The sequence below is a fragment of the Corvus cornix genome, chromosome 1A (assembly GCF_000738735.6).
Source record: "Corvus cornix cornix isolate S_Up_H32 chromosome 1A, ASM73873v5, whole genome shotgun sequence".
Classification (NCBI taxonomy): Eukaryota; Metazoa; Chordata; class Aves; order Passeriformes; family Corvidae; genus Corvus; species Corvus cornix.
Window position 1 is genome coordinate 26,189,191 of NC_047057.1, and position 24,740 is coordinate 26,213,930.

General features: G+C 39.6%; 1 protein-coding gene across 2 annotated transcripts in view; it reads right to left on the reverse strand.

The window, feature by feature from the left end:
- Positions 1–24,740, reverse strand: part of ZNF277 (zinc finger protein 277) — a 46,387-nt gene that overhangs the window by 17,443 nt on the left and 4,204 nt on the right. Inside the window, exons 1-4 of one of the 2 annotated variants that reach the window (XM_039571282.1) lie at positions 19,417–19,713; positions 8,774–8,969; positions 5,523–5,611; positions 3,653–3,735 (exon numbers count right to left, since the gene is read on the reverse strand). In XM_039571282.1, coding sequence (XP_039427216.1) covers positions 3,653–3,735; positions 5,523–5,611; positions 8,774–8,832 — 231 coding nt within the window. In that variant the 5' untranslated portion in view covers positions 8,833–8,969; positions 19,417–19,713. Of the gene's footprint in view, positions 1–3,652; positions 3,736–5,522; positions 5,612–8,773; positions 8,970–19,416; positions 19,714–24,740 lie in introns of those variants that run through there. The other variant, XM_039571281.1, reaches the window with a different exon arrangement.

A 24,740-nucleotide genomic window follows, 5' to 3' on the forward strand; every position in this document is an offset into this window, starting at 1 on the left:
GTGTAGCTTCTTGATTTTCATTTACTAGGAGGAAAAAAAGTTTTCTGTGGTATTTGGCTGCCTAACTCCAGATTCCTTACTGAGGCCCTTGTTAGCAGCTGCTCTCAGTTATGTCTGAGGAGGAAGGAGAAGCATACTGTATTCTCCATACAGACGATGCTACTGCTACTTCACTCTCTCACCCTTCCCATTTCCCCCTACACTGGCATGCTTGGCAGCTGGGAAGCTTTGACTAATCCAGCATTGTTGCTTTACCAATTTACTCAACAGAGTTGAAAAAATATTTTCCAAGGTAGACCCTCCTTTTTTTGAAATACTGGCATCTTTCATTGCTAGAGGGAACTTTCCAAACCAGAAAGCGTATCTGATACTTGGACAGGTGAGGAATTAAAAGCTCCAGTTCACATCAAATACAGCAAAAGCAACAAGGCTGCTCTTCCTTACAGACATTTCCAACCCTATATTTCACTGCTGGGACTCTGAAGGGAGAACAGCAATTACAATAACTTACATAAAACAGATTTTTCTGAGCAGAGACATTCTGGTAATGAAAGTCAAGCAGAAACTGAAGTTATGAGGCAGGAAATGAGCAATTTGCTTAAATACTTGCACCAGCTTCCAACCTCCTTGAATGTCTGGGGATGTCAGCATTAACTCATTTTGATACTAACACAAAGATACCCAAAACACTTCCAACAAATGTGGTTTTTTCCTTTATTTTTTTTCTTCTTTTTTTTCCTGTACCTCACCCTTGATTCTAGCTGACTCCACAGAGATTGGGTTCCAAATGAACATTGGAATGACTAACTGGGACAGGTATAAGGGATTGTTCCTCTAGCTGTCTGTCCCATTTGCTTTTAGGTTCTTCCTTTCATCACTACTGCTTCTCTTCTTGAGTTGACTCAACTACTGAAGCGATACAGGCTAAAACCTACACCTGAAAAGGCTGTAATCAATGACAGGTCAGATGACTTGGATTTTGAAGGGTACTGTGACACTGATGTAGAAGACACTCAGCTCATTCAGGAAGCTGAGTCAATTAAAACAAAAGGAGGAAGAGTTTCATGGTATGATGAAAACTAACTATGTAAAGATGTATGAAAAGAAAGAGGGCTGAAATTGCATTAGACACATACCACAGGCTGCCAAGCTGAAGCAGGTGAAAGGTGAAGTTTGTTTGAACTAAGACAAGCAAAAGAAGATGGAGACAGGCTAATATCATAAAATGAAATAGTGAAAACTGACCTTCCCCTACCCCCAAATACATTAGAAATAAACAGCAAAGAAGAACAGAGATCTGATGCAGCAAGAGACCAAACATGAGCAAAGAGGAATGTTTGGAACATTGAGTCTAATTTTGTCACAGCTGTTAAAGAAATGCATTCAAAACAAAAGGAAAAAAGAACCAAAATCAGCAAAGGACAAGAAAGGGTTAAAGGTTGGACATTATATGTATTCAGATCTGACATAATCTACCCAACAGTCATTATGGAATCAGACAAAACTATTTCTGACCATTAGGATGACAAGTCTTCATAAACCCATACAGGATGGGCAAGATTCCAGAGCGCTTGAGAAAAGCAATTAAATACCCAACATAGGCAAAGAAGGGCCTACAGAACTCAGAAGCAGGTATTAACATGCTGACATTGCTATCTACTCTGTAAGCACTTCTGATGCTGCATTACACTAAACTGGGCTAACATCTCCATCCCTTCCAATGTATAGCTTCAACCTCCTGAACCTCATCTCAGTTTAAGATTGTGACAAACTGGGGATCATATGAACAGCTCTTCCTGGGAGGCTGGTACAGCTTGCAGTCTTGGTGAAGACTCCTCTTCAGGGTCTTTACTTATTGGGAGAAAGAGAAGCCTCTTCACCTAAACCTACCAGTCAAATGACAGGTGAACAATTTAATACATGAGAGCAAGACAAGGTCAGTGCTGTTGTACGAAGTACGTATTTTCAAAAAAATAGGTTTGAGGATGTTACATTTTTTACATAAAGAAACACCCAAGTGGCTTATATTGACACTGCCCCTCCATGTACCTCTAGTTTTGCTGCCAGGACTTCCTTGCCTGGTACTGCTGCACAACTATGAATTCTTTGTCAAGACTGTGTTTTTCCAAAAGACCGTATCTGTTTTGTATTTCACAGCCTGTCAGCTATTTCGGCAAGCTGTGCTCTCTAACCTACTTCAGGCTCATTCCTTGGCCTCTCTCAATACATCACAGTCACCATTATGTCTCGGCATGACATCCACCTTGGCTAGCTCCCTGCTGCAATACAGCCTGAAATGTTCCTAAACTGGAGTTTCAAAACTGCAGAATGAAATGCTTCAGGCAGCACATTTTAAAGACAGCATTTGTCCTTGTTTGGGCTTGCTGTTGGAGACAGCAGTTAGGATTCAAAGGATACAGAAATATCACTAAAAGTTGTATGGTTCTGGTCCTTATTCTATGCAACTCACATGAGTCCACTTGCCAGCTCATTCTTAATTGCTGGAGTTGTCTGGAGGTAAAAGGCTTTACAAAGCAAAGTAACTATTTAACTTGCAAGACAACGCTCAGATTGCAGCAAAAGGAAATGAAAAAATAAACAGACTTTATTGATGTAACTAAAGCAGTGACTCCATTAGCCCCAACTACAGCTGCAGCTTGATTTCACAAAATCCTTCTGTAAAAACTGAGGATACAATTCTGATATTGGAAACAGTGATAATTGCAAACTATTTCACACCATGGTAAGAATGCATATCTCTTTCTTCTCTAATTTAATTACTCTGTAAACAAAACCAGCACTTGCTTTGGGCTAAATTCTCCTAACATGAGGAGATTGTCAACAAGGCTGCTATGTACCATGTAACATTGATTTCTAAATTAGCCCAACAGCAAAACCAGAGTCCAGACGTGATTTCAAACAAGAAAACAGAAAAAAACAGGTCGACAACCTGGACTAAGACTCCTGGAAGCCGGTCAGCATGAGTTTAACTTGAAGGACCATCCGTTCAGAACTGACAATGCCTAGAAGTTCTTGAGTCCAAAGTACTAGGTTGCCATCACCAGGCAAGAAGAATCGAGTGGTTCATGTGGACTTGAGAGCTGGCATTTCTTGTCCTTTGCATTGCACAGAAGCAATACTGGCCAGCCCTCCTCACTCACACACCACGGTGCTTGTGAGTATGAGACTGTGAATTACTGAAATCTGGGAAAGAGAGTGCGAATGCACAAAAACAACTTGCTCAAAGATTTTGTAGATAAGTATCACTTTCCCTGCTCACAGTATGGCACACCAAGTTTTATTTTGCTAACTTCCCTAGATGTATATTATTACATGAAAGATAGTGTGTCAACATTGCAGATCCTTGCAAGAAGAAAAATTTTCAGCACATTCAGCCTTTTTCAGTGGTCTGGGCGTATTTTCCACTTGTGTGGAACACTGACATACAACCTGTAAATTTATCCCAAGGAAAAATCTATAAACAGGCGATTAGTGTATGTTTGTGCAGCAGCTAGGGAAATGAACTTAAAAAGAAATTCATAATTTTGCCATCTAGCAAAAAATGCTTTACCTTTAAAATGCCTACTAAGTTACCATATATTACTCTACTGGAGTGTTTACCTTAAAATATGAAACGACAGTAATTTCTTACCAGTTTCTTTTGCTGAAGCTGTTCTCTAAGTAATCTGTCTTCTGGTAAAGCATCACATAAAAGAAAATAATTGTCCTGTTCCTCTGTCAAGAGATTAGAAAGTGTGAGTAAGGAATGGGAAGTTGCAGCTGCTTTGAATATTTCTGGCACATAATTTGCTAAGTCCTTGGAATATGTTAACAATGTATGTTAACAATGGAATATGTTAACAATAATAACAAATACGATTTTTAATCTATAAAAGTTCCTTTAATTTCATAATTTAATGAAACATGTTTAAATATTTGTGCATATTTATATTGGAGTTTGAAGGCAAAAGTCTTGCATAGCTTTTCTCCACTACCAGCTTTATTCATTTCCATGACGGTTCTTCTGGACACATAAAACAATTACCACTGATATTGGTTACAGATTAAAGTCAGCATGAAAGAAACATGAAATCACCTTTCATTTTATCTTATCAGTTATTTCCCTAAGCAATTGTCAGTTTTCACTAGCTATCATAATTTGGTTTATCCTCCCCATGCTCTGACCTATCACATTACCTTTTACCATCAGGTATTTTTCTACCTGTGAGTATACACAACAACTGTTTAGTACCATACATTGAGACTTGCCTAATTTACATTTCTATGTATATGTTTTACACATATTTTATCTTTAGTAACCTTTTTACTATTTATGGTCATATCCAATTGAAGAAGGCAACAAATTTTATTCGAAGGAATTAAGATTACTCAGCATGCAGGAAAATACAAAAGATAATGGGTTGAGATAAGAACAATTTTCTGGAGAGGGAGAGAGGGGGTGGGGAGGGAGGGAGGGAGAAGGAGAGTGAGAGAGAGAGAGAGAAGGTTCATTGATACTTCATAATTCTGGTATTCAGGTGCTTGATTTGCAGTTTTCAAACTGAGTGGTAAGCATTAAAATTTCAGAAGCAAAAACGTACATATGTAAGAGAAACAGAATTATGATTTTTGGAGTGACTTTCATGTTTTCCAGGGCTATTTTTCCTAAAATTATTCTGAGTAATTAAAAAAATTACTTTCATCTGTTTTGTACTCAGTTTTCACCTTCTAACTATCTCTGACACCAGCCGTATGCATTGTTTCCTCTCTTTTAAGATCTCCATTGATAATTAAAGATGCAGAAAAGCCCTGAAGTTCTTATCTATTTTAGGTAAACTGTGTTCTTCTATTAGAAAAGGAAAGCCAGAGTAATGCATCAGCTACTTCTGAGAAAAAACACTTCCTTCACACGGTCAACACTGTCCCTATGATGGAATGTGCCACCATACCAATGCAGCAGAACAGTGAACTATGGCTTCAGTCTTGTGCTGGAGCCCAGAAAATTGAAGAATTGTACTGCTTCTGTGAAGATAATGTCCCCTGCCACCCTTGGGGCAGTGAGTACTGTGGCAGGGGAAAGAAAGGGGTGTTGTGGCCCCGATGTCCAAGAAGAATTAGCAGCATCAGTGCAGGTGGTGGGCAGGGTGAAGTTAGAAAAGGCAGCTCACTGGGAATGCTTCTCAACATTTTGGAAGGACCATCACCAATTATTTATTTATGTGGTGGGTACTGACACCTCCCCAGCCACGATGTGAGCAGCTCTGCTTCCAGGCCTTGATTTGCAACGGGCCCCAGTTCACAGCGCATTTAAGCACGTATTGAGCTCATCCTCACTCAGCACAGTGCAGAAGCATGTGCTGTAATCCCTGGAAAAGGTAAGTTTAAATATGTGCTTAAGAGTTAAACATTACTTCTGTGGTTTTCTGACCTAGTGTCAGACACACTTAGCTGATCAAAGCAGCAGTATATGCCAGAAATTATCACGTGATCTGCCCATCAGAGTAAGCAAGCAGCATACGTACCTAATGGAGCTTTTGAATTTGTTCTTATCACACTACAAAAGTCTGTGATAGGTTGTTCTGCAAACCTCCTCTTCCAGTGCAAGATGTAGCTTTCAAAATAAGGGGGAGATGATTAGTGAAAAAGGAAACACCAAAAAGCTTTTAATAAACAATTGATCAGCTCTTGTTTTTTCATGCTCTAAATTCTTAAGTGGTTTTCTTTCTTTGTTTACCTCCTGTGTCCATTCTTTCTTCCTTCATATTAGTTTTCAATTTTATGAAATTAATTCAGTTTCACTTAAACTGGGTTTAACCATGCTGTCAAAGTTAAGAACTCAATAAGCAGATTTGCACCAAGCTTTCCATAAACACTGTGACCTATTCACATCTTCAGACAAAAGTGCCACTCAGATGCATCTTTACTGAAAAGATTTATTAGAGAGCATCCTCAAATTCCCAAAATATTGTGCTCTGTGTTCTGCAAGATGCAGTCAGGAAGCTGAAACTCAGTAAAAACACCAGCTTGACAAAAGTGAGGTTTTGGCAGGTCTCCTGTGGAGTTACAATGAAAGCTGTAGCTTGGCAGACAACTGGAAAGACAGAAAAATGAAGTCCCTGAACACCTGGGGATAAGATAGCAGACAGAATAAGAAAAGCCCTAAACACATTTTGAAGGTTTAACCCATCAACTACCATTGTTTAAAAACATTCTGTACTATCTTTGTTGGTATTACAGCTGCATCAACAGAACCCAACTGAGATTAGATTTTCACTGAACTAGGAAGCTACTGTCTAACCAAGAAGAAATCATCACTTCATTTATATGATGATGGGAACCAAGCAATTCTTGTGCTAATTATTCAGAATTTTACTACAAAATATAATCTGAACATGCTTAAGTGCTTGCTTATATTTATACTCATGTATGATATAAGTCATGTGAGAGTTGGTAAGATAAAGGCTATTCAATGATTGCTTCTTATTATGTGCCATCAAATTAAGAAAAGAATAATTAAAAAATCAGATATTATTATGAGGGCATTTTTAAACAGCTGCAGCTTTTAATACTTGTGCAATCTGTAAGTTTACTTGCCACAGCTATCACATCCCATAGTGGCTCACACTTCCTCTACCATCTCACCTAATATATTTAAGGACTTCAACTGCAGCAGCCAAGGAACCAGCACATATTTCTTTCTGCTAACTCTGACATGGAGAGGACTAACCTCTGGTGCAGCAGACAGCTGAGCACAGTGAAGCCAGCACGTGTGGCTGAGGCTCACTCAGCAGCATCATCAGATGTCAGTAAGCGAGAGGTGACTCTTTAGTTGTTCCCCTGCCTACTCCACTGTTGGTAATGCCCATTGGAAGAGTTGCTACACAGAACTGCAATTCTTCCAGATTAAGTCATCCTTGAGCTTTTAGGACATAAATGTGCAAATGAAGAGATTTCAAGAGCTCATTTAATAAATGTCTGTCCCTTGCACTGAGAGATATGAACACTATCACAAACTCACCTGCCCATAACTGTTTGTGTCATGGAAGTTACAGTTAAGGGATTTCGTATCATAAGACTTAAACCAAATAATCAATGACCAGATAAAACCAATGCCTTGTCATACTTCCAGGGAGACAGAATGAGTGATCATGTTGAGTCATGAAGCAGAAACTTATTCCCCTTATCTCTTCCCTCTGTCCTTATGCTAAATTATCTTTATTCTTCAAAGTTAAAAAAAAAGAAAAGAAAAGAAAAGAAAAAAGTTTTCCACTAACACTGGTCTTTTCTGGATTATTCCTTTCTTGCAGTTCTGTCAAGAAATGTATTCCTAAGACTGCCTGTAACTCATTGCTAAGCATAAAAATAATACCATCTTTTCAGAGTTGAACCCCATATTTTCCACTCCTCAGTTCAACACTTCAGAATATACTCTTTTTTGTGCATAGTTTTAGACTATTTTACTAATACAGCAAATCAGAGAAAGCACACTTCAGAGTAACAACTCCATCATTTCACGTCCTGGGGCCACTTTCTACAAGATTTGGCTACCTTCCAATTGCATTAGCAGCAAAAAGAATCCAAATGGGCACTTTCTGAAGTGGTGATTTTAAAATACATTTCTATTAATGCAAAATAATTCCCCCAAGCACACTTAAACTGGCGGTCCATGACTGAGCAGCTCTGATTCCTTTATTTACCTGAAGACACTAGTACTATCTCCAAAGAACAGTACATTCTCCTTCTGCCTGCCCTCAGCAGAAAAGCAAACAAAAACTACCATCAGTTTTCAATTTTAAGCAATGTTAAGATCAGACATCTGATTAAGGATTTATATGGTTTACATTTCTCTTCCTGAATTATATTGTATTATTTATTTAATTTTTTTTTTGAGTCTTGATAGACACGAAGTCCTGGCTTTGACTGAGTAACTAGTAACAGAAGACCTACCAGAAAACTCATTTTAGTTGAGAAATTATCCATCTAACACTTAAACACTACAGCAGAACTATCTACAGACTGGCAGGTACTGTCTAGCCTTCCTCCTGGCCCATACATTACTGTGGAAAGCAAAATGCCAAGCAAGTACCTCGTCTCTGAAGCTACAAGCCAGCTGGGGCTATGCCAGGTACTGGAGGAAGTTAAGAGAGAGAAAGCCAAATGTGACCCTGGTGAGATGATCAATGACACAGCTGTAGAAGGAGTCACAGTTGTATGCAGATCCCAGTACTGTAAAGCACAGTTAAGGATTAAATGTGATTTTGATGGGGGAATACTGTCAGCCTTAAAATAGCACAAACAAATTTCATCCCAGAATGTGAGAGATCCTGTACTGAGCAGCTTCTGCGTGCAATACACAGCTTTAGGACATTGTACAGGGGTAGAAATAGTCTTGCCCTACACAAATAAAATCAAAAAAAGATTAGAAGAGCTGATTGTCTGGAATAGGCTTTACTAAAAACCAGCTTTCTAGTTTGCACACAACTTGTTGATTAGTGACAGGACCTGAGAAGACCCTAGGATATATCAAAAAAAGTCAAACACAGGAAAAGCCATGTACTCTAAAACTGAACTCATTAGTCCCAGCAACATATAGGGACCAGGGAGAGGGAAGGGAATAGGAAAACAACCTTACAGTCCAGCAGCAAATTGCTCATAAGAAAATTTAACAGAAGTCCTCCCACAACATCTTTTAAAAAAGATGATCTGTACTTTTCCAAAGCTTTCCATAACATCTGCAGACATACACACTCATTTTAAATGATATAACCCTTACCTTCTAAAATCTGCAACCAGTTTCACATCTGCTATGACGAGCTTGTGTTCAATAATCATGTGCTTCAGGAGCTGGTTTTGTTCTGCTAAGACATAGCATTCTTTGCAGAAAATACAAGGCACATAGGGAGAACTTTCTACTGCAACACCACCTGGACTTTCTGGCAGAGACAGAGGCTCCAAAATACACTCGGTATCTAAAATAAATAAAAATAATAATTAATTTTGACCAGGTAAATAAATGTACATCTCTTGAAGTACTTTTAGGTAGTACATGTAAAACCTGTTTGAGTCTCGGTTTTGTTGCATGGATCACTTCAGGAGCAAGATGCTTGGAAGAGGGTTGACTGCATTGTTTCCAAGGACAGTGGGAAGTTAGCACAGGACAGTTCTCAGGTATCTGTCCCAAATGAAACTCCTAGCTGACACCAAGTCAGTCATACACAAGTGCTCTGCTTACTACTAAAGAAGTTTTATGATGAGAAACCTACTTTTCTTCCTCTCACTATATCTAGTCTACCTGTTGATATGAATGAAGCTACTCTCTGTGGCTCCCTGAGCCACATTGCTCAGAGCATCAGGAGGGATTTAGACTGTATAGGATGAACTGGTTTGCATGTTAATTTTCCTAATTATACTTTTATTTATTGCAGAATACTTTTATAATTTTCTGACTGACTCTTGAAGATACACATTTGTCTTGCCTTTTTTTCCCCATTAGCATGTGATTTACTGCTCTATTGATGCCTTAGGTTTTAACGTTTACATTTTTCAAATCCTGTACTGCCTAGTGTGTAACTCTGAAGTTTCTTGTGGCCTATTAGCAGCTGTCCTCTCATGCTGGTTAGACATAACAAGCCTCTCCAAGCTTGCTCTCCTAGGACACCCAGACTGTCCTAAGCCCAAAATGTGTAAACTAAGAGGAGGGCAAACTTGGAGTAGTTACATCATTAACTGAAGTTTTAATTGGAAAATTAACCCTGATATGCAGATGAACCAAACTTATAAAAGTGTGAAGAACTTGTGACCTGGGGTCCATCTTGGGTATAACCTTTAGCCTGCCCAGGGTGTACTTTGAAGGCCCTTCAAATAAATTCCTACCTTCATTCCCTTATTCTTGTCTCATCTCTGTGTTTAGGTGGCCATCTCGGGCATCACTATGACAAAAGACTATCCTTGATAAAGATTACTGCCACACAGACGCTTATGCCCACCAGAACCCTTTCTAGCTGTACCAATGTTGAGGAAGGGGCAGCCATGCTCCATGTAGAAAGGTCAATGGCCCATGTTTGCACTATTCTGTACCAGTCAGACACAGGTTGCTCAAGCGACAGCACACAGAGGTGAGTCACTGCCACATGTTGTCCTGGGGTTATATGTGTGTGTTCCCCATTTAAACACCACTGGTCTAAATTCATAAGCTCTTCCATAGGCATAAATTAGTGTAATTCATTAAGAAACACTGTTTGACCAAGGGAGTTCAACAGTTGGCCCCATTAGCCTAACCAAATTCCAGCTGTCCAGAAATAAACTGTGGCGTTTATTTTCCAAATTAATCATACCTCAGTCTTGGGTTAGGGTTTATCTTGGAAGCAAATGCCAATTTCAACACATATCTTCAATTTTAGCTACAGTAAACAGAAAGAAGCTCCCCATGTTCCTACCCTCTCGAGGTTGAACACCGAAAAAATGGGTCTCCTGGACTCTTGTACTATGAAGTTAGTTTGTGCAGCACAAGAATAAATTCTGTGTCTCTGGATTCCTGCGGTGACATGAACACCTCTGTAAAAAAACGGAATTTCACAGAATCACAGAATGGATGCAATTGGAAGGGACCTCTGGAGGTCATCTGGTCAAGGACTCTCAAGCAGGACCACCTAGAGCTGCTTGCTCAAGACTATATCCAAATGGCTTCAACTCCATAACCTCCTTGGTGCCAGTGCTCAGACACCCTCACAGTGCAAAACCATTTCCTGATACTCAGAGGGAACTTCCTGGGCATCAGCTTCCAAAGATATCTAAGCACTGTGGAAAGATGGCAGCACACAGAGCATGGTATTACCTGGAGCAAGGCAGCTGCTGTGCACAATCTAACACTTTTCTTCTCAAAATTTTACCTGCACTTCAGCCCATTCCCTTCCCTCAGAAATGTTTTTATTAAACTGGCATTGCAGAAATTGTTACGTTTTGTTCTATTTTAAGAACAGCAGTGGCTACACTATGTGCTAGAGCAATCGTCACAAAAGGATCAAATCTCCCAAGCAAAGCTGATGGTACCTGCAAGAGTCCAGCTTTGTCCATTCTTACAGTCAGTAGTGTTGCTGAAGAAGCATTAAACTATGTTTACTGAGAAAAGTAGAACTTAATTTCCTTTGCAATTGCTGATGCCAAGTGAACTAAGAAGATACTCTGTCAGCCAGTTCAACTGTACCCACTAAGCAGCAACACTGCTTTTTGTTCATTTTTGGTATAGGTCTCTTGCAATGACCTATTTAAACATTTAGAAACCCAAATAAGTAAGTGCCTATCTGCCTCAAGAACTCAACTTTCAACAGATAGGTGTGTATGGAAGGAACTGGTACTCAACTTTGACATGGAACCAATACAGTTATTTAGTAAGAATACTGTGAATAGCAACCACTTGTGCTGGAAAAACAGAACTGCTAAGTCTTTAACTGTAGTCATGAGCTGCTGAAAGGAATAAACAGGGGTGAAGAATTTTTTTGCTGCCCAACCAGAGTACCTAATACTAAAAGAGAGTAACTTCAGGCTACTGGAGCAGTTTGGCAACTGCAGAAGCTTATGCAGTTTCTTTCGAAGGCACTTAAAAGAGGAGGCGAAGGAAAAAACAATCCATGTAAATATCTTTTTACTTATCTGCTACAAAAAACACTGAACAAGAGAATAAATGCACAGAGCTGAACAAATGCACAGCCTTTAGCGTAGCACTTACCGGACTAATGTAGCACAAACCTCAAAACAGTACAAATAAATCTAGGCATAATATTGAAATCTCTGCAAAAGCAGCTAATTTTGTTTCTATATTTGAAGCAGTGGCCACAGGTACTGAATAAAAGCTGTTAACTATAGCACAGCTCAGGGCTAACAGGGAAATAAAAACACTCAGACGCATTCTCAGACTCCAAGACTCCCACATGCAGAGACACTTGAAAATGAGGGAAAAGCAACAAGCTTTTGTCTTAGAATCTACTGCAACAAGAATGACTTCACTGGGACAGATTAAATACTCCTCTAGTGCGTGTGCCCTGGTTGACAAGGGCAAGAAACAATTACCTAGGAATGGTATAAAAATAGGGCAAACAGATCACACAAATAGAGTAGTCTTCCAGAAATCTGAGTGTGGAGAGTTTAAGTCAAAGTCTATATGAGCCCCTCAGTTAAGAAGCTTTTTTTTTTCTCCATCAACTTATTTCTGCACTATTTGAAATTGTTGGTCTTTCAACACCTACAAAAACTTGCAGCAACTTTTCATGTTTTCATAATGGTCCTTGATTCCTTGATGTCCTGGTTCAACTCTTGGCTAGTTCTACTCTACCCTTCATGTCCTAAGAGGTAGCCTCAAAATGTCCAAGAGTGGAAGAAAATATGTTTCTAAATCAGCACAGGATTTTTTTTTCAATCTCTCCTCTACTTACTTTTTATTTCTGGTATTTCACTTGCTTTTAGAATCGTTGAATAAACCACTGAATTCTCTTCAATGATTCAAAGTCTTGTAAGTTGTGAATTGAGTGTTAGTCAAGACAGTGGTCATATTCTTTGTGTGTTCACTCCTGTGTGTTACTCTGCATTTGTTAACATTGAATTGCACTTTTTTTGGGTACAGTTTGCCCAAATAGCATGAGATTTCCTGCAATGCTTCAGTTGGCCCTCCTGCTTTACCACTTGGGAAAAAAAATGTGTATTAACAGCAAAATCTATCACCCTTCTTATTTGTGTCTGTGATGAACAGCACAGGACTCCTGACACTCCCGATGAGAAGAGAGCCCTATAGGACCCATCCATTAAGTTTTGGATGAATACTGTTGTTGCCCCTGAGTTTTTCTCCTCTGCCCAATAGAAGAGCAGCATGACTGTTATGCAAACAGATATCCCAAAGGCTTCACAGAAAGCCCTCTGAACTCAGGAACTAAGAAAATCGCTCTCAATCACAGAACTGGCAGCTGACACCATGTTGTTCAACCTTTAACAGGACAGATAAAACTATGTATGGTCTTTAACAGCTAATTCAGAGCTAAAAAATGTAGATTCGTAGAAAGAACAGAGGAATATATTCTTTGAAAACTAAAACTAAGAAGTATACCAAGTTCTTCAGGGGAAAGTAAAATAAATACTTTGAAGATATTTGACAATGAGATGGTATAGAAAACAATTTACTTCCAAAACTAGAATAAGCACTGTTTTTTGTTATAAGCACCCACAGGACACCCAGTACAATGATTTCTGATCCCTGCACAGGGACTGTACATACCATCACAACAGTGGGGAAAAAAAAGTAAATAAAAAAAAGAACTGCCTGTTATAAAAATTATACGGCTTTATTTATTTTAAGAATTGTTATAATATAGACTAGCTAATCTTTACAGCTAGGGAAGCAACAAGATGAAAATGATTAATTTTCCTTACTAGAACACTTTTACTTTCGAATGCAATCATTCTGATCCTCAAACCAATGTTCATTTGCACAATTAAGTAAATGTTACACCCACACAGTTATAACACAGATTACAGCAGAACAGGCAATGTACTCCACCTGCACAATCACACATGCAATTATCACAAAGCAATATGCCATGCAATTTTATGGCCAATACAATAGATACTATTATCAAAAAGAAAAGGAAGGAAAGATTCAGCCTTTGAATGGGAGTTTTGAAAGGCAAGGTCCTCAAGAGATGGTTTAGCCAGTGTAACCAGTTGCTTCCTCCAAGAAGCACAGGGATGTCTCATTATTCTGTCTTTCTCCACCTTATCCTACCACTCCTAATCATCTACCACTGCCCTTCTGCTTGTGCTGGCTCCCAGGCTTGCCAAATCCTATGATGAGTCAAGCCAACTCTTTACCAGAAATAACTATTCATTCCTTTCTTTTTGCTCTATAATGTTGAAAATGCTCACACAAGAGTCCACCAGGGGCAAGAGCAAACTAAGGAGTGCACGGTGAGAAGCAATAAGGTGAAATGGAATCTTCCTCTCAGCTTCCTCCTCTCTTCTCAGCTGTACAGCCTCAGCTGTCTCATACAATTTTAGCATAAGCCTGCCACAGTGTGCAAGGTTTCTTCAAAGGCATTATACACAAAGGAAAAGAAACCACTACGATTTTATCACTGCTCCCTAACAAGGACACTCAGCACTGGCTTCAGTTTGCAGAATCCACTGTTGCCAGCATGGGCACACCTAAAACACTAAATGCAGTGTGGAACTCTTGTGCTCAATTCTACTTGGTTTGCAGGTCTGAACTACCTGCTCTGACTAGCTGTAGTGGTTTGGTCTAAAATACTCATTACTGTTTACCTTCTGTGAGATAAGAATTAGGAGAAACGCAAAGCAGGCACCAAACTTGAAAGAATATAAAGAAGTTTATTAACAGACCTAAAAGAAGAAAAAAAAGATGATATCACACCTTCAGAACTCTCCTCATCCCCCCACCTTCCTCCCTTCTCCCACTGACAATGTGAAAAGACAACCCTTGAGATGTTCAGTCTGTTTATCACTTCCATAATAACCTTGTTCAGTCCATTTAGGAAGAGGAGTCTCTCTTGCCCATGCTATGAAAACATTATCACAACGAGCCAGCCACCAAGGTTGGTTCTCTGCTCGCATCATGTGAGTCCCTTCCCATGACTTGCAGCTTTTCCCACAACTGCTTTCGAGGGTCCACTCTTGAATTACTGGGGTACAATTTTAAGATTGAGCTGTTCAGAAACGAAAGTTCTCTTCACCCATCTCTGGGAGCATTTCATCTCTAAGAACAGAGGCCCTCCTCCTTCCCTGGGAGCAAAGGGTCCTCCTCATCTTCATCTCTAGGACTATCTCTGGGAACATCTCTAGGAACAGAGGTATTCTCATTTTCCATTTGGAGCAAAAGTCCTCATCACTTCCATCTCTCCCTGTTCAAACTTCTCATGAAATTACAGCTGTTTCAGCATCTGCCTATCTCAGCGCAGATGCTTTTGCTCACAAGAACAAGTTGAATGCTCCACCTTCCATGCCTTCATGAAATTACAACGGGTACTCTGATATATCATAGCTTTACAACAGAATTTCAGCTTTAAGCATCTCTTCTTTCTCTTCCCTCAGGTTTTCAGCTCTTCACAGCACTAAAAGGGTTAATCTCACCTAGGCCTTGCAGCTGGAATTTTGCTTATCGCTGTTGCTCACATGATCTCTGCTGGACAGCAGGGCAGCTTCAGCTGAATCTTGGCCGAGCTGGAGAGGGGGAGCCGCCCGTCTGCACATAGCAGGGCTGGGGGGGGGGGGGGCGGGTGGGGGAGTTCCATGGCTGGAACAGGTCCATGGCTCCAGGATGGCCGTGGCCCGGCCTGGCCTGGCCCGAGCAGGGCCTGGGCCGGGCCCACTGGCCCCCACACGGGGCCTGCAGCCACCTGTGCCAGCATCGGAAATGAGAGAGAGCTTGGGGGGGGTTTGTCTATTCTTAAGTGTGGATCACAGAGGCGGTCACAATTTTAAGTGGCTCAAAGAATTGTCCATATTCAAACTGGCCGCTGATAGGTTCTGTCAGGTCACAGAGGAAGCTGTAAGCACCCCTTAGCAAGGACATCCCTTCCGGGACTATGCTTGCTAACCCATGACACTAGCTCTGGGGACAAACTGAACACTGCTGCATAAATTACATTCTCTAACTAGAAAGTGGAGGTATTTGGGTTCAGATGAATGAAGTAACTTCACTGTTGTAACTCTTCACTCCTTCACTCCTTCACTCAGGTTCACCTGATGTGCAACCTGCAGCCGCGCCTTGAGCGCCAGAGCTCAGGGAACAGCAGACTCTGCAAGCAGGCAACCAGCAAGCTGAGGGAGGAACCCCCTAAACTGGTCTGCAGGGAATGCTGAGGACAGGGGCACTCACATCCTTCTTTTTGAAGCTTTGCCACTGGATAAAAAGGAATGAGAGTCACAAGACCAGAGGAAAAGGAACTAAGTCCAAAACCAAAGGGTTTTAACTAGGGAAGATTTAAAATAGATTAATCAATTTATTATTAAATGAAGAATACTTTGGAAATTCAAGACTTTGCAAAGTCTGAGAACTGAAATGATGAAACAGGAATTCATACAAATTTGCTTAAGATATATTTACAGGTTTCCTGTCATTTTTTGTAGTCTCTGGCACAGCAACAAGGCCTCAGGCTGAAGACTTTACAATGTAAATATAGACATGAAGAGTATACATTTATAAGCCCACTGTTGGTAACACAAGGATAATGAAACAAAATAAGAACATCTGCTGGAATGTTAAGTGTCTTTCTAATTAATCCAATAGTTGAATGGATCAATTCATTACCAACAAATCTGGTTTATTATCTCATTAATACAGCCAGTTAATATTATGAGGAGATTAGCACAAGAACTTGAAATGATCCTGAAACAAAAATGAACACAACAAAGACATACTGGTGAATACAGGAGTCCAAATAATGAGCAAAAGACAGGTTTTTAGACATGCAAAGAACAAAGGGGAGAAAGAATGACAGGAAAACAAAAGACACCTAGCAAACCTGGCACTCCACACTAACAGCCCAACAGATGCCGAATGGAAAACAAAAAGGCTGAGCACCCTCCCCTGAGTTCTCATTGATTACATGGCAAAACCATGTAGTTATCAAAATGACCAAACCCCCACGGAGAGTACACTGGGGAACCAACCTGTATTCCTATAGGTAACTCTGCACAGAACAGTGCTGCACTGAAAAACCTTTAGGAAATGAGTAGTTTTAAAGCTCTGTCTTGGAATCAATTGTTTCTGAGCTGATGAAAGAGTATCGAGAAGGATCGGCTTGACACTCGGAATACATACATGACAGCTTCCCTGTTTTGCAGCCTTGGCACTGCAGCATCTATTTGTTGGCACAGCAGCATTCCCTAATTTGTGGTCATATTCTTGGAAGCAATTTTATACTGATTACAGGATTTTTCCTTTGTTTTCCAGAGTACAAAAGATGGGTGACTAATGACTTGCCAAATAAACAGAATTCAAAGCCAAAACTCAGAATAATGAAAATAAAACACCCTGCCATGGTCCTCACCAATACATGCAAATATGTTTCCTAGTGAAAGAAGAATCAATGTACATAATCATGTCCTACCTTGATATATTGAAGCCCTCAAGTACTTCTATTAAGTTGAATTAAGTCTGTGTTCATGAGGAATTATTTAGCTACTACTTCTGCTTGTTAACACGCTATGAATGATATTTAGTTAAAATGTCCATGTGCTCTAGGGGACAACACATCCTGTAGCTTGCCCCAAGATCAATCAGTCTCAACCCTGCCTGTTTTTTCATTGAATGCAAATGAGCATTTCAAAAGAATACTTAATCCTATGGCTAAAGCTCGTCAGTTTTACAGAAACTGTACATATTCTGTAGCATTTGCTGTCTAGGAATATGAGAATTTTATTCCAGTCAAATGACAGCTTTAAGAAAAGCTGTAAGTTACGGAATCCTAATAACTCAGGACAGAGTTTCTACAGAGCAGGTGTCTGCTGGGAGCTGGAACTAACAGAAATACAACTGGGCTTAATAGCCATATTTAACAGGGCTGCTCTGTCAGGGAGCTTAGGATGTTGCAGTTTCATTAGCATTAACAAGTGTTGCTATGGGTACCGCAGCACAGGCATCAGAACACAACTGAATAGGACTGGGAAAGTGATTAATAAAAATGTGAAGTGCTGGAATTTTAATAAAACAAAACCAATGTGCTTGCCATTAAGATCATGTTTAAATTATAGACTACATTATTGCCCAGTTCAGCAGCAGATACATGCCACTGCTTGTTGTCTTTCTGCTTGAGCCCAGACAAACCCCCACATCTGTAAAGACCAGAGCAAACCTACTGTTCTCACACAGAGAGGGACACACGTGGCCCCCCCCCCGCACTAATGAAAGTGACCCTAATAAGTATTCATAACAATATTTAAGTGCTGATGTTAATATGCAATTTATAAATATTTAACACACTACAGCAGGTTCTATCGCAAGCTCAGAACCATATAATGCCTCATTCCTGGGTAAATGACACAGACATATTAGTGTACTAAATTCAGGGTTTGATATTTTGGTCACAAATACGAAACAGTATTTATCTACTTCAGAATTATACACTGAACAATTTTATTATATTTTTTAGAGCTTCTCTGATTTCTTATGACTTCTGTTTAACAAAATTTCTGTTTACCTTTTCTTGTTTAGTGTGATCACGTGATTTGGTAGACATAGAGAGCTGAGATCCGTATTATGTACTAAAATAAGGGATTAGAAGCAATGATTAAACCCTAGACTATAATCTGGAAAGATTAACGGAGTAATTATGTAGCCTGAAACTCAGAATGGTGAGTTACAAAGAAGAGAAAGAAAATATCCAACAGAAGAATTTGAAATGGAAGGACAAAAATGACCATCCAGGTTCTTCTTTTGTACTTATCACCCAAATCTATCTGATAAAAATTAGCAGCTTTTCTTCTGTTTAACATGCTATTTAGTACAAAAGCATACCAAAGACATCATAATAAAGCATAAACAATGCTGTTTAAATTTAAGGTGCAAAGATTGAATTTCTGCTATTTTCACAGGAAGATTTTGGGGGGGGGGCGGGAAGTACAATTTTGTGCCAAGGTGTTCTAGACCGTCATTCTGAAACATTAAAAAATACTGGAAGGCACCACAAGTAAAAAAATGCATATGCAAATGAAGTATTTGTGTATGTTACCACTGTCACTGTTCTGCTTAACCCTCTGCAAAGAGCAGCAAGCTGGAAATAGGCACTTACTTTACATTTACTGCGTCTGTGACCTTAGCTCTCCCAAAAAGAAGGGGTTTTAACAATGTGTTTAATATGGATAGTAATACTTCATTGCTACAATTTATCTTTGCAGTGCCTTTAACAAACACTGTACTGAGCCTAGTAACTTTCATGCCAGCATTGCGATGTAAAGCAGGTTAATTACTTTACTCTTTACTTTTTATCACGATCATTTAGTAGTGATCAATAATGCTTTATTACAAGGATTTTCCTTTTCTTGTCACATGTTCTTTTCCTCTAACAGGATTCAATTTCCAAGCACGTTTATCCTTTTGATGTTAAAAGAACTGCCTTGTGGTCTTTTTAAAACAATTGCTTTACACTCTGTAACTAAAGGAAAGGCTGTGTGATTTGCCTTAAAAACATAAAGACCCCGCTTTAGTAGTTCCTGTAAGACACCCCCATGTCATTATGATGGGAATTTCTACCATGCTCCTAACTAAAATGTTTGCATCACAAGGTTTACAACTTTTCCACTAGTAGACTTCCCTTGAAAAAGGCAACTATTTGAGAAAACCAACTACAAATAGTGTGAAACTTTTATTTAAATTTCACTTTAATTTTTTTCAGACTCATATGAATTACAACTAACCTCAAAGTGCATCCTGAGAGGTCTCGTTTCTGGCATCCTTGTGTGTGTGGGTTTCATACTGACAGAACAGGCTGAAATCTCTCTCAGATATTCTGATTGAGCTTCCTGACACACACAGAGCCTTCAAGGCTGAATTGTTTAAGTGAATCTTAACGAAGAATCAGTACGAGGAAGAGGTCCTGTGATGTTAGAATCTCTGTAGTCTCTTGCTGTTTTCTCAGTGAACTGGAGCTTTTCCAGATGGAGAGTAGCAAAGTAAGTTGTTTCTACTTTTAGAATCAAACCTCCATAAACTGGTGTTCAAACTGGAAAAAACAGTGGCTTAAAAGGAAAGTTCATTATAGTGTGCAGTGATGTGAATCAACATAGTTCAGCCTAACTGATATCATGATTCAGGAAAACAAAGCTTTGATTGTACTTCAAATAACCCACAATTTATACTCTTTACACATAAATTTTTGAAAACTATTTTGAGAAGAAAGTATTTTTAAGTCAGAGCTCAAATACTTATGTCTTATAGAACCCAGAGACATCTCACAGCAGGATATATAAATTTACTATGAGCGCATTCTGACTTTGTACCAGTTTGAAATAAATATTTTTGTGATACTGGACTTATTTCCTTGCATTCATTAAACACATGACACAGATCTTGACTTTCTAAGTATGATATATGCTTACTAACTGATACTGCTAATGCAGCCCGTGGACATGGATGATACACCAATTGAAATTAATTTCCTCAAGAAACAGAATTAGAATGTGAGAATTAGTGATACAAGTTGTTTACGTTTTTCAGGCAGCATTTTGCTGACTGTATAAATACATGCAGGCTCCTGAACATTAAGTTAGTACAGTAACAACACAGACTACATGTTTTAATCCCGTATAAGACAAAATCAAATTAAAACCTCCAGCAGGATGTTTTCTGTTACATACTGGTCTTTAGAGAAAAAGTTCTACCTCATTTATTCATGCATTACGGAGTCATAATAAAATTCAGTGCTGGCACTGGTCAAGATAAATGCTAGCAAAATGCTCCTCTGACAGCACTATCACTTAGAACTGCACACATTTGTTTCATAACATTCCCGTTTTTATATTGTGAGACTTGTGCACTTCTACCATGGGACTGGCAGGCCTGACCTGGGGCACATGCCATGAACTTTGGCAGAGGCTCTGGATGGGAGGGTGCTGTGCCAAGCTTCCCTATGCTGCCCACCAGCCCTGTCCCTCCTCTTGCATCTCAGCACAGCTCTGACCCACACAGGAGTCTTGCGGCCCCTGATCTCTCTCCAGCTGCTTTGTGCTTTGGCTGGGTTTAGAGATCAGTTTCGGAGCATCTGAACAGGATTTGTCTGGAGTCCAGGTATATACAAAATGCATCCCAACCCTTAAGAGAAATGCCTGGGTCTAAACCAAGGGGCTCTTTGGTGAGGGAACCTTACACTCACTTCATGTAACCCAAAGCAGAAATGCCAAACAGTCCAGTATAGTTGCAGGGACTGTGGCACCTTTATGTACTGTGCCTGACTATTTGTTCGGGTGAACACAGCCACAACATACCACAAAAAATCATGAGGTTGAAACAGATGGCATGTCAAGTTATAGAGCTTCTATACCAGAGGGATAAAGAGAAGGCATTTAACCTGCTACAACTACACAGGTCAAGTAGCTACTCCTCAGGTACAGAGCCACCAAAGACAAATGGGAGGGTGACATCTCAATGACCAAGAATCCAACAGAAACAGCTGGGCCATTTCACACAGGTCACTGCCTGTGAGTCATAAAAATCAGAGAAAAATATACAAATTTTTTTAAAAAAGACCATTTGGAAGACATGGTCCAGTGAAAACATAAGGCAAAAAAATCAAAAGGGAAGTTTCAAGAAACACAGTTGAAATGTATTACAAAGAACAGAAGTGTGCCAATGGACCACTGAAGCCACGGACAAAACACCTACTACAATTTCTAACTTAAAGATCTACTATAGCAAAATATTAGGACAGAATGGCAAACAAGCAGTGATCATGGAAATACTTGCTGGAAAACCAGGTCTTGAGATCAATGATCAGACTATTGCAGCTATAACAGGTAATGCTGTATACCGATGATCTAAAATCTTTTATGATCTTAGAAAAAACTCAAGTCAAATGCAATGCCCTTTTAATTTACTTCATATTTAGGTTGGCAGTCATTTGACTGTCATAACATGTAACATGCTGCGGAAAATCAAAAAAGGCTCCAGTTGAGCACTCCTGACTTCACACTGTAATGAAGGTATCAAATATGGGTACTCTTCAAGTACAAAGTAACTTGAGCATTCCACATCTGTACAGCAAAATAAGTGTTATTGTTTATACCACAGGACATAAATCTACCACCCTACCAAGTGGGGCAGATAAACTCCCTAACATGAAACTGTATTGCATAAATAGCCACACACACTACATTTGTACTTGGTATCATCTGCCATATCCTTATTGAGGAAAACTGCTTGCACACCCCCAGTTACCTGATCCTACTGTGGAGCAGGTGAGCATCTTTAAAAAATGTGCACATTATATTGCAAGCTAAGCAGAATCATAGAATAATAGAATGGTTTGGGTTGAAAGGGACCTAAAAGACCACCTAGTTCCAACCCACCCCCCGGCCATAGGCAGGGATGCCACAGCACAATTTCAGTCTGGTTATGTGGTTTTAGTGGTACTGACTAATATATTATTTAATACCACAATTATCAGGTCATTGAACACTAGTCTTTTTCCATTCGAGTGACTGTAATTAAGTACTGACTGAGTGTAGACAACAACTCTGCAAAGAACCCACACTTTCACAAATACATTTCCCTGACTTCAGTGAGACACTGGTCAGGATGATGTGCCCAGCTCTTCAGAGGCACAGACTTGCTTTAAAGCTGTACAAAACTTACCACTTTTTTTTCCCTCCCACTTCTGGAATGTCATGTTCTTTCCTGCATTGTGCGAGGCTTTTATTGATGCAATATTTAAAGCTACTTTAAAAAGCCCACAGAACAACATTCAAATGCTTTCAGGCTTTTCTCCTAGTTTCAGCCTACTGGGAGTTTGTGGATCAGAATGTGAAGCAAAAACCTCAGACAGAGGCTGGGAACAACTGCAGTTTTAGGATATAGATGGTCACACAAAGATGCAGAGTTCTAGCAGAGGTTTCAAGACAGGACATGGTGGAAGGAAGCACGGGCTGGGAAAGGTTATGAAGGCTATTTGGACAGACAAATTTAACCTATACTGAAGTTAAAATACTTAATGCTTGTAATTTCCTAACATTTAAGTTTTTTTCTTGCTTTCCTACTGTTTGTATACACAACCATATGCTAGTTTAAACCCTACATCCCTTCATCAAGAAAGCTGGCTGAAGTCTCAAAGGGTGAACTCTTTCACCTGGTTATATGACATGCACACCCTGTGGCAGTCATCACTGCTGACAAGAATCTACAACACCGGTGCTCTTCCAGAAAACGAGTACTCCCCAGTAAAAACAAAGCAGTGAACAAGGTGTTTCAATAGGCATAACAAATTATCCTGGCATCTGTGTTACACCCAGAACATTCAAAACACTTGAAGTACCTCCCTAGCCTATACCTCTATATCTACATAAAGCATGTCCACATCTATTATTTGTTCAGTGATGAGAACGCTTTTTCGAGTAAGAATCAGGTATTTGCCAATACAGAAACAGTTTAAGGGTCTTCATCAGTCTGAGGACTGATGAAACACCACTCACTCTCTCTCCACAGCAGGTAACAGAAAGACTGAGCAGAGATTTCAAAGAACTTGAAAGCTTTAACATGCAAACAAGTTACCATGTTTAAGTTGTGTACCTGCTCACCAGGCAGTCTGAAGCAGCTCACTTCTAAATGAGCTCTGGTGAGAGAACAGAGGAGCTGATACTAGGTAGTTTGCTCATGCAGCAAAGCCTTTACTTGCTACTGAGCAGGCAAGAATTGGCTTAGACTACTAAAATGGAATACAAAGATAAAGGCCATCCATCTTTGCTTTTAAGCAATGAAAGTTTTCTGAATTCAGAGAAAATCAAATAGCAAGTCTTTATTGGGTATTTAGCCTTGTGCTAACAGAAATTACACATTCATTCTGAGGTGTGGGGATGCCCCCTTGTCTTCAGATAAAATATACTACACATTTGCAACACAATTATTTGTAAAATTATGGCAGGAATTATGGGCACTTCAGATCTCTATTATCTACCAAAACAATCCATCACTTATTAAGTTATTATAGCCTGTTCAGTGAAATATTTAGTTTCACATGTATATTTTCCCATCGTCTGTTATTTAAGAAATGTGCTGTGAAGGCTAAAAACACTAAAATATTATTGCAACAGTTACATGAAAGGATTTTGCCTTTTTAATTTTCAAACAGAGAAGCACATAAAAGGTGATTTTACAACAATAATTTACTAATTTCCAGTCCTCCAAAGATCCACTTGCTTATCAGGTAAATGTTTAATATTACTTTGAGATTGAATTTTTAATTAAAAATCACAAAAAAGGCTCTTAAAACATTTTTAAATAATACTGCTTTAGGAGATACATTCTGGTAATCGTATTAAAATAGTGTTGCACTTCCAGAATTAATTAGTGAACCTGTCCTCCAGGTGTAATTGCTAATTGTTCAGTTCACAATGATTAACCCGCATCAAACCAAGATCCTTTACAGAGCTTATAATGCCTACTAGTAAAAGGAATCTCTTCTCTCTCTCTGTAGTATGGTGGAAGCCTCAGGTCTTGAAATCCTCAACTGCACACAAAGATTCAACCTGAGAAACAGATCACCATTGTATGGTACCCCGGATGCTTGAAAGTGCCCTGTGGGAAAACAACTGAGGATGCAAGCACATGTGATCATTTGGAACTGGTGGGGGTTTTTAAGGAAGGGTGCTGAGCAGGATATCAACCTCTAAACCCATGAAACAGAAACGGGCAGATACATGTGGGCAGCTCATCTGGCTAAGGTCTGAGGATCTCTTGTGAATGCAGAGATGAGAAGAGGCAGCTGTGTGCTCGGGCAATGGCTGCTCTGTTGTCTTGCTGGAGCTTTCACCCAGGGACATGAGCAGCCAGCAGCTCCCCACTCACCATGCATGCTGTGGATATTTTGGAGAGGAAGGAGGTAAAGCACTCAGTCTGATCTGAATAGGAGCAGCAGTATAAGGAAGCAGGGGTTGGGAAGGCATCTAGTTCACCACTTATTTGGCTAAGGATTATTCAGTAAAAAAGAAACAACAAATAACAAGGAAAGTGGTAGATTACACACACACAAATA